At 42.5% G+C, this 10,884-nt stretch overlaps 1 protein-coding gene across 1 annotated transcript; it reads right to left on the minus strand.

Annotated features, from left to right (window-relative positions):
• Positions 1 to 1,881: 1,881 nt before the first annotated feature.
• SFTPD (surfactant protein D) lies at positions 1,882 to 9,718 on the minus strand. Its single transcript, XM_035138505.2, has 7 exons — positions 9,513 to 9,718; positions 8,001 to 8,117; positions 7,403 to 7,510; positions 5,413 to 5,529; positions 4,198 to 4,314; positions 3,020 to 3,103; positions 1,882 to 2,368 (listed from the first exon to the last, which is right to left on the minus strand). Exons 1-7 carry the CDS (start codon positions 9,706 to 9,708, stop codon positions 1,992 to 1,994), a joined length of 1,116 nt encoding a protein of 371 aa, XP_034994396.2. The 5' UTR covers positions 9,709 to 9,718; the 3' UTR covers positions 1,882 to 1,991.
• Positions 9,719 to 10,884: the final 1,166 nt, after the last annotated feature.

Consider the following 10,884-nt stretch of genomic DNA (forward strand, 5'->3'; position numbering starts at 1 on the left):
TTTGTTAAGAAAGAACTGCCCTCCCCCCCACACTTTAGGACAGGTGAACAAACTGTAAAAAGATGTCATATTGCCCAGATTGCTAAAGCAGAATAAATTTTGTTCAATATTTGAACTACAGTTCTAGTCAATATTTGTTTTTGAGAAGGGCAAGTTAGCTTATCTTAAAACACCCTCTAGAAACGCAGTGAGAGACGTTGTTTGATTTACTGTGGTCAAGGCTGTACAGCTTTCGCCTTGCAATCATACATGTATAGCTTACTAACAATGCCCTAATATCAGAATAATATCAGTATCTGACGAAGTGTGCATCCACACGAAAGCTCATACCAAAATAAAAACTTAGTTGGTCTTTAAGGTGCTACTGAAGGAATTTTTTTATTTTGCTAATATCAGAAGATTGTTCATGTGTTCAGAAGAAGACCGAAGCATATATACTATGTCTCGTGTTCAGACTCATATTACAGCCTATAGTTGCAAAATATTTTCTCAACTGAGATCACTAACAAATTACCTACATATTGAGCATTCATCCTGATTTGTTTGCAGGGAGGTAAGATGATATCCTCTATTAACTAAGCAAAACTTATACTACCACCCCAAATTTCCAATCCCGGGGCATTGTCGTTTGGCTGAGTATGAACCATTAGCACAAATCCTTCTTATGTCCAATTCCACCCAGTTTATTTTTCATCAATGGAAATATAATCAGCATGAATTATAGTGCAAATGAGTCAGAAAGTGAAATCTAGCTGGATGCAGAGAATGTTGTGCAAAAATGTTGGGGAAAATGATGAACCATTGTGGCATTTAATATGTGTATATCTTTCCAACGTTTGACCAAATGTGCATCCCACAATGGAATAGAAAGACAGCATCCTGCATTCTGGTGTACGTCCTATTGGAAGCAATGGCGTAGCTGGTCAGTTTCCATGTTTGGGTGTGAATGCCAATGAGCATCTGATTTGCACAAGTGGTAGACCGTGAGAACAATGGAAAGCAGGTTCTGGCCAGCCCTCCTCAGTTCAATGATTCAGTACTTTCTAACCCATCTCTTCGTGAAGCTGAGGCTCCAATACTTTGGCCACCTCATGAGAAGAGAAGAATCCTTGGAAAAGACCCTGATGTTGGGAAAGATTGAGGGCACTAGGAGAAGGGGACGACAGAGGACAAGATGGTTGGACAGTGTTCTCGAAGCTACGAACATGAGTTTGACCAAACTACGGGAGGCAGTGCAAGACAGGAGTGCCTGGCGTGCTATGGTCCATGGGGTCACGAAGAGTCGGACACGACTAAACGACTAAACAACAACAACAACCCATCTCTACCTCACATAAATGCTCCTATGAATGCTTACTCATATGATGAAAATAGTTCTGTTTGCTCCAAGAATATCTCTTTTAATAAACAGTTTTGAAAATATAAATATAAAAATATCCTGTGCATGTAAAAAAAACCACCCACATCAAAAGCAATGCACCCCACTTAAAAAACAACAACCACCCACAAAGCATTTTCAACTTCAGATTTACAAGACCTCTCATTTCATTCTGAATGTGCGTCTTAAGCGGGAAAACGGATCATGATTTATTGATAAAAGCCCATCTACATAGTACTTTATACAGTAACACAAGCAAGAAGAAGCCCGAAGCTGCTTCCTCTCCCGCTCCTCCCCTCCCAGACACATCCCACAAAATGCCCTTACAACTCAGTTAAAAACAGTTAAAACACTAAAAAAAAAATCTTTTAATGATACTTTTAAAAATCAAATTAAAAGCAATTTAAAAGAAGAAGCCCTCTCTGCAGCAGTCCTTATAAAACCTGCCAGGCCCTGCCCTGGCCCAATGGCTATGTTATGCGTGCACATATGTCAATAGATTAAAGAAAAAAGGAATAACAAAATAATGATTAATGTCTACGGATAAAAAGCAAACACAGTATTGAAGCTTGTGGCTGGGTCGAGCTTTTTTTTTTTTTTTGGAACAGAGGGCCTAAAATTCACAGAGTAGTAGCCTCTTCTCCCCACAGGCCCGGTCGTTCCACTTTCCATTCACATAAACTTCTACACAGTTCTCCCTGCCCTTTTCATTATTGGGTTCTCCCTGCAGCCAGTTGGAGTAAACGATGGCATCGCCATTCAGGTACCTAAATTTCCCCTCCGTCTGGATATCAGTTACCCCAAGAAAGACCGACTTGTTATGCTGAACAACTATCTGTTGGACGGCTGTGTTCTCCGCAGCATTTTTGGGGGCAGCCAGCTGGCCCCCAGCTTGCAGACACTTTTGCTTCAGGTCATCAAAGTTGCCTTCATAGCCGTTGGTTACGAATACTTTGTTACCGACAATTCGCCCTCCCGGGAATGCTGCAACTAAAGGAAAGAAAGGGAGTGTGCATCAGGTTGATAAGTCAGCCGCTGCGTTTTGCAAAGCCAATAAACGGATGACAACCTCTGGTATTTGTATAACCCACAGAAATCTTGGATTTGAGTAATGCTTTTTAGCAACAAGGTGATTAATGCCATCCTATGTAGAAGCAAGAGAACCCTCATAGCACCTTGGCTGTGGCCACAAAGGTAGCAATTGAAAATTGATGGTGCACCTGGCTCTGGCCAGGCTACAGCACATTCAAAAGAAACGCCAGTGTTTACATTTTCTTCACCAAATTTTCAAAATGTTGCAATTGTTTTGTAGGAAAGGAAAACGGATCTTTAAAAAGGGGGGTTCGGATAACTCTGCAAAAGACTAGGGATAACCTACACAATTTATTCCCGTGCTTATTGAGCTTGTACTGCAGTCATAAACTTGCAAAGACAACGTTGCTGCTGGTTCTCTAATGCTACTGCAGGAGGCGATGGATGCATGTGCTGAAATCTAAGGGTTACGAGGAACACGCCTGTGCTATCACATATAATGTGCCCATATACATGTATGTTGGTGCTGGTTCTCTGTTAAGGGGCCAAAAGGAGTGAGGGAGGTGGCAAAATACAGTTCACAATTTTTCTGTTATGTGCAACATTTACCTTTTTGATATTTGGAGAAACTGGCTTGCAAGGCTCCTAGCTGCCCCTCTAGGTCACTGACTTGTTTTTTCATAAGGTTGACCTCTGAGAAATAATAAAACGACCATGATCTGCAAGATTCAGTACTGTAGTAATATGCGGTAAACAATATATTGCACACAGTATGGACGTGAAACGTTTTGTTAAACCAAATGCCACCTCCCCCTCCCTCTCCAACTTCCACCCACCCAGGAACTGTAAAAATTACCAGACAATCCAAATGGCACAACACAATAAACATGTTGTTGTCACAATCAATCAACTGCTGCCATAATTAATTAATTCATCATTCATTCATTAATTCTATGGAAATTTAAATAATATTATGCTATATTAAATACATAATCTCAGTGTAGAATCAACTGGAAATGAATTTGTACATTAGTGAATATTGGATGGTGATCTCTTACTATGTCTGTTTTGCTTGTGTGTTGGTGTATGCATGTGTGCATTAATGGTATGAATTAATTATACCATTAATGGTTCAGTAATATTAATGTCCATCAACGGTAAACGTTTGTTCTATTTCAAAAGAAGTCTTTGTTTATACAGAAACAGTGGTACCTCGGGTTACAGACGCTTTGGGTTACACGTTTTTAGGTTGCGGGAAACCTGGAAGTACCAGAAAGGATTACTTCCGGGTTTTGCTGCTTGCGTATATGCAGAAGCACTAAAGCACACTTTGCGCATGCACAGAAGCACCAAATTGCATCACACACGTGCACAGACACGGCGTTGCGGGATACGAACGCTGCGGGTTGCGGATGTGCCTCCATCACAGATTACGTCCGCAACCCGAGATTCCACTGTACATGTATCCATCACTTGCTCCCTCTTTCAGACCTTCTTGTTAAGGGCCAAACTAGAAAAAGTATTCCCACCCCACCCCCTAGAATGGTCTGGAATGAAATACACTCTCATTGGATTTGTGTGATTTTTTTTAAAAAAAGTTAGAGCCACCCTGATTGTTCCCTTAAACTTTCCCTCAATAAACAGAGATACAAAATTCACATAGGTTGTACCAACCCTTCACTGCGAAAAAGGGCACAGAAAGTTAAAAGACCAGCATTAATTTTTTTTGCTCTAACACTTTTAATGCATCGCTTTTAACGCCAACAACAGAAGGCTACGCTCCTTACCTGAGAGACCGCTGTCACCTTTGGCCCCTTTGTCACCTATAGATCCTTTATCTCCTTTGGATCCAGGAGATCCTGGTTTCCCCACTGGCCCTTGTGTACCGGTTGCTCCTTGTAATCCTATGGAGATAATAATAATAATAATAATAATGTTGTTGTTGTTGTTTAGTCGTTTAGTCGTGTCCGACTCTTCGTGACCCCATGGACCATAGCACGCCAGGCACTCCTGTCTTCCACTGCCTCCCGCAGTTCGGTCAAACTCATGTCCGTAGCCTCGAGAACACTGTCCAACCATCTCGTCCTCTGTCGTCCCCTTCTCCTAGTGCCCTCAATCTTTCCCAACATCAGGGTCTTTTATTATTATAATAATAATAATAATAATAATAATAATAATAATAATTTTATTTATACCCTGCCCATCTGGCTGGGGTTCCCCAGTCACTCTGGGCAGCTGCCAACACATATGAAAACATAATAAGACATATAAAATTAAAAACTTATTGATACAGGATTTTTTTTAAAAATAAATAAAAAACCCTAGCAAGTTAGTTGGTAGGTGGCTTCTGTCTTCCTATGCATGTTAACATCTGTTAACGGCCATAGCCAATTGGTTTAAAAGGTTGTATGCAGGAGCAGTGTGAACAAATCACCCATCTTTTCGTTTTGCTAACTGGAAAGGAGGATCAAAGGTTGACATTGAGCAGAAGATGAGCAAGGGCGTTACACCTGGCACCCCTGGGCCAGAGCCCTTGAGCACTGGTAAGATGAGTTACCATTTTGAATTTCCCACAGTGACATGGAATGGTCTGGAGCCTCGCGGAGGATTAAAACAGCACTCCCGGGGGTGGGATGGGGTGGAGAGTGAGTGAGCGAGTGCAGACATTTTCAATGCTCAGAATGCCCTGGACTGATTCTATATTAGGGGTATTGTGGGAAAATTAAAATGGCAGCTTTTTCATTGCAGGTGGAGTCCCACTGATGTGGGAGGGCATCCATCCCAGGGCACTTTGCTGAGGTCCTCCTCAAATTCAGAGCTAAATCTGGGGAGTGCCAGTTTCCTCCTTTTTTTAAAAAAAGTCATCTAAGTTAGTGACTAGCTAAAAATCCCTCAAACTAACTATGCACTACATCAAGAAGTTATTTCTGTTGTCTCTACAGAACCTTTCTCATGCCATAAAAATGTTTGTTCAGATGCACCTTTTCGTCCACACCACTTACCTCTTTCTCCTACATCTCCTTTCACTCCCTTTTCGCCCACTGGGCCTCTGTCACCTTTGGGCCCAGCGACACCTGTGGCACCTTTGGGACCTTGGGCACCAGTAGCTCCTTTCGGACCTACAGCAATATTGAACGGGGAGGGGAAAATCAACAAAAATGGAAGGTACTATGTAATGATCACAAATGCAAAAGTAGGTAAATAGTTTCAGCTCAGCCCTAGTTTGTCTATTATTCATCCATCCATCCATCCATTCCTATGCTGCCCTTCATCCAAAGTTCACAGGGAAGTTTACAATATAAAAGCACAAAAATACACACAATGGTAACAAAATACCAGACCACCCATCCGGTTTAAGAGGTCATAGATGGTTTAATTAGCCAAAGGCTGGGAGAATGCTTTTGCCTAAAGATATGTAACAAAGGTGGGAGAGCATTCCACAAACAGGGAGCCTGGTCTCATGTTGTTGCCCTCTGGGCTTTTTGTAGAGGAGGCACATGAAGAAAGGCCCAGATGGTGATTGCACACAGCTTAGGTTGGACATTCACACAGAAATGATAGCTTCAGTGTTTATATATTAACTTTGGTTTATACTGAGGATAAAAAGGCTATCCTGTGGCTTGCCGATCAGAAGATCGGCGGTTCGAATCCCCGCGACGGGGTGAGCTCCCTTTGCTCGGTCCCAGCTCCTGCCAACCTAGCAGTTCGAAAGCAAGTTAAAAGTGCAAGTTGATAAATAGGGAAGGTAAACGGCATTTCCGTGTGCTGCTCTGGTTCGCCAGAAGCGGCTTTGTCATGCTGGCCACATGACCTGGAAGCTGTACGCCAGCTCCCTCGGCCAATAACGCAAGATGAGTGCCGCAACCCCAGAGTCGGTCACAACTGGACCTAATGGTCAGGGTCCCTTTACCTTAGGATATGATACCGTGTTTCTCATATTATAAGACACGTCTTATATTTATTTTTTCCTCAAAAAAACACACTATGGCTTATTTTCAAGGGATGTCTTATTTTTTTCCTCCTCCTCCTGCCGTGGCCGGCATTGCTGCTGCTCCTATCACTATGTCTTATTTTCGGGGTATGGCTTATATTCCTTGAATGCTTAAAAATCCTGCTATGGCTTATTTTATGGGGATGCCTTAAAATATGAGAAACAGGGTAGTTAGTCACAACTTTATATCTAGGGGGTAGTCCTGTTAGTCTGGTATACCAAAACAAACAATGATGAGGCTATGGTATTGCAGAGCAGGGGTAGCCAATATGGTGCCCTCCCAATGTGAGATACAACTTACACCATCCTTGTCATTGGTTTTGCTGAATGGGGCTGATGGGCATTGCATTCCAACAACCTCCCATGTTAACTACCGCTGCCTTAGAAACTAGCAAATATATCATAGCATAAGCTTTTCTGGACTAGTGTCAGATGCATTTGATGAAGTGGCCTTTATCACTACAGCCAGAACATGACTTCAGAAGCTGGTTGTCACAGATCACAATCTTTTTGTGACTTCAGCCAATTGCCTAACAATGGGGGTCAAGCTGGAGAGCTGTCAGCCTATGATGTATTTGCTTGTTCTTTCATTGGCATCCACGATAGATGTATATATAGAGAGAAACATCAGAGGAATGGGCATTTTATGGTTGCTTTCTCCACTCATAGCATTTATAACTTGGAAACTGTACCATACGAAGTATCTGGACAAGAGAGTGAATGTGAACATTCTCAGTGTATTCTTTTAAAAGCTGTGACTAGGTTCCAAAAAAGCTACTTGGGCATGCTTAAGGACTTGGGCATACTTACTGACATTTAGGTCTTTTTACTTCTTTTGTTGGATGGTAGGTCTCCAGGGATATCACACATGGCTGTTTGAGAAGCAGAAGCCCCCAACCCCACTGGGTGCGCAGAAGTAGCTGTATGCTCCTTCGGATCCTGGCCATTGTGGTATATTGAACCCTCTAGCAGAAATCCAACTGTTTAGCACTTAGGATTACCTGTTTCTCCCTTGACGCCTTTTTCACCTTGTGGGCCATTGTTGCCTTGTGCTCCAGAGGGGCCGACGCTTCCCGGAGGACCCTGCAAACCTCGGATTCCACGCGGTCCTACTCAAAAGAAATAAGTTTTGTGAGCAGGCAGAGATATACACCAATGAGGAAGGTCTCTTGTGATGAGTTGCAGTGCACCAGGAGCTCCTGGGCCTTAGAACTGGGAACATTGAAATGTGCATGCCATTGTCCCAATCTGGTATGCCTCCAGAGTGGTGGAGGATGCTGTCCTACCACTAGTGTTGAAATAAGTTTCAACTGAAAGTCTGGTGAGGTTCTGTACATGGTCTGGGGTATGGGCACCATCTTGTCTTTCATCTCAGGCAGCAAAATGTCCTGGGCCAGTCCTGTACTGGGAGCAAGGGAAGAGGACCTTGGTGGGTTTGTAGGGGAAATGTTCGGTGCGCCCAATGGGCAGGATGGCCCTCTAACAAGACTTAGAGACAGGTGTGGATAAAAATATTTAAAAAGTTTGATTTCTTGTAATAATATCTAGCTTTTGTTGAACAATGCAATACAATTCCATTTAGTCAACAACACTCCTTACCCATTTCTCCACCATCTCCTTTGGGTCCTTGCTCTCCTTGGGTCCCCTTTTCTCCTTGTGGTCCAGCTGGTCCTATTTTTCCGGGAGGACCAAGAATTCCTCTTGGTCCTTCCAAACCTGGCATTAAGTGGAAGAATGAAAAGTGGGGTTATCTTAATGATAAAGCTTACATATGAGAGAAATGCAATACATAATAATCCAAGGAAGAAGTTTATTGAGAGGTGGGCCTTGTTTTTACGTTTCTGGAATGATGATATCTCCCCTTTTAACTTATGCATGATACTATAGAGCAGGCATAGGGAAACTCCAGATGTTTTGGGACTACAACTCACACCATGCCTAGCTAACAGGACCAGTGGTCAGAGATGATGGGAGTTGTAGTCCCAAAACATCTGGAGTGCTGAATTTGCCATATTTCAAAAAGTGAAAATCTGGATGGAAAAGTTGTTGAGCTTTTTTGGCCATAGTTGCAAAAACGACACTGCCGACATCGGTTGCCATATGTCTGCCTTGACATTTAGCCAATTTCCTCCCAGACACTGCTTCTGACTGCAGTATTCCAGGTATGTCTGGGGAATTCTGGACGTATGGCAATCCTAAAGTTAGCCAAGGCAGCTACATTCAAGGTGGCTGTGGCTGTTGCCATTCATCCACCAGATGACGTTGCCCTCCCCTGCCTATATTTGCTTTCTCCTCTTCTGCCCTTTTCCTTCTCTGTTTGGCATCATGTCCCTCTTGATCCAGTGAGAGGAGGAGAAATGCAGAATATCATGCAGTTTTGCACTTCTGTCTCTCACTGTTGATGGACCTGCATCACAGTCTTTGCAGGATCAATTTGAAATCTTAAGATTCATTTTAATATTGATGTCATGCTACTTTGCTTTTAAGTTGTCTTGGTAGAATTTTTACGCTGTTTGCATGTCCAGGTGCCGTGACTCTGCTGCCCCTACCCAGTGGAGAAAAACCAGTCAAGACACATTCTTTTGAGTTGAATAAGAGCACAACTTTATTGTAAGAGGTTTGGCATAGGCATACTATGCCTTCTATAACAACCAGCTCACCTGCTGGAAGCATTTTCTCCATGGGGTCTACCCTGAGGCAAGGAGGTCCTATGACTTACATCAAATAGGTATGTCCCCGCCAGGATCTCCACCTTGAGACTATGACTCTAGCCCCCACCTGGGAATCTGGATAGAAGCACCTCCTCCAGGATCCTTTTAACAGGATGCCCCTTTCCCTTGGACTAAGGCTTTTACCCTCAGGTGGTGGTTTAAGCACTGGATAAGCCTAAGTCATGGTCAAAGAAGAGGTTTTCTTAACATTTAAAACCAACTGATACTTATCACTAGGAAATTAGCAATGTAATTGGGGGTCATCATAGAATTGCATCATAAGCTGTTTATGCTTAAATTAAGTGAGATTGCATGGTTTGCTGTCTTTCCCCCCCTCAGTGTGTGAATGAAAGCTGATCCTCAAAGAATGGAGACTCTTAAGAAGTCACATTTTCCATACCTTGTTCTCCTTTGTCCCCTTTTGGTCCTTGGACTCCATCTCTCCCATTTATCCCTGGTAACCCTTTCTCAGCTGGTCCACATACAACCAGTGAGCAGGCATTCCGATCCAAGTTCTGTATAACTTGCGGTGACCCCTGGAACAATGCTGGTGAAAATTGCGAAGCCAACACAGAGAGTGTTAGAAGCACCAGCATTGTTCAGTGGTTTGACCTGGGGGGGGGGGAATTTAAAGGGATAGAAAGAGGAGAAAAGAATTAACCCAAACCCAACCATACCAATTATAATGCACTGCAATGAAATGAAGACTGGCTATATGAACAGAGATTTAATATATTGTGGGTCAAGTCTTGTGTAATAGATTGAAGTAGGGGATTATGCACCATTTCCAACACTCTTTTAATTTTCTTTTGTTTCATCATCTCTTGAACAGCTACACACAAGAAGAAAGTTTTTTTTTTCAAGGAAAGAGAACCCATTGGCCATGCTGCCTTGGGCTGATGAAAGTTGGAGCCCAAGAGCACCCAGAAGAGGCCTCATGCCTATCATAATAGCTAGCACCTATATGATTACTATTAATATTGTCAATAATAATAATAAGAATAATAATATAACCAACCCTTCGCCAGCAGGTCCAAGGGTGTGCTTTAAATTCAGTATTATAAACAGGTTTCCAAAATAAATAAATAAATATTTTGTGATACAAAACTAACAAACAAGGAAAAGTACGTATAGCGTCTCCACTTTCAATTCATAGTCTTTTTTCATAGTTCATTTACATTCAGTATTAGACACTATTGCCATAGACTCTGGGGGAAAATAGAAGGGAGAGAGAAGGTTGTGGGGTGATGATCTTTTCATTCTATTGCATAGGGTTTCTGCAGGGTTTTTGTGTCAGCGTCTCATGGGTAGGTCCTATATTTATATGGTTATATGTTTTTATTGGCATTGTGAGAGACTGGAGGGTCCGGGGTTTGGTTGGCTGTGTTCAGTTGGTTGCAGTGTGGTTTATTTTCATGTTAGTGTGCGGAGTTTTTTTGTTGTTGTGTCAAGTTAGCCATATTGGTTTGTAAGTTGTTGGCCAGGGGATAGGTCAGTTAAAGCAAGCTACAATCTCAGGTATGAGGTGTGGGTGTCCTGAAACCACATATCTCGGGTGTCAAAGCGCAGGGTATAGAGACATGTATTTAGCATTCAACAAAAACTGTATAGTGAAAGTGCCAGACACACCTCTTCACATAAGGCACATTTCAAGATCCCATTTAGGGAAGAATAAGATTCTGCACTCTACTAGGGATGGGATTTTCTGCAAATCACTGTGTCAAGCTTATCTGCATGGATCCCCCCCCCCAAAAAAAACACCCCTCCTACAT

The sequence above is a fragment of the Zootoca vivipara genome, chromosome 5 (genome assembly GCF_963506605.1).
Source record: "Zootoca vivipara chromosome 5, rZooViv1.1, whole genome shotgun sequence".
Classification (NCBI taxonomy): Eukaryota; Metazoa; Chordata; class Lepidosauria; order Squamata; family Lacertidae; genus Zootoca; species Zootoca vivipara.

Coding starts and splice junctions, on each gene's coding strand:
- SFTPD (XM_035138505.2), bottom strand. CDS start 9,708: ATGCTGGTGCTTCTAACACTCTCTGTGTTGGCTTCGCAATTTTCACCA. Junction 8,118..9,512: donor AGGGGACAAAGGAGAACAAG/GTATGGAAAATG, acceptor ACTTAATGCCAG/GTTTGGAAGGACCAAGAGGA. Junction 7,511..8,000: donor AGGAGATGGTGGAGAAATGG/GTAAGGAGTGTT, acceptor TCTTTTGAGTAG/GACCGCGTGGAATCCGAGGT.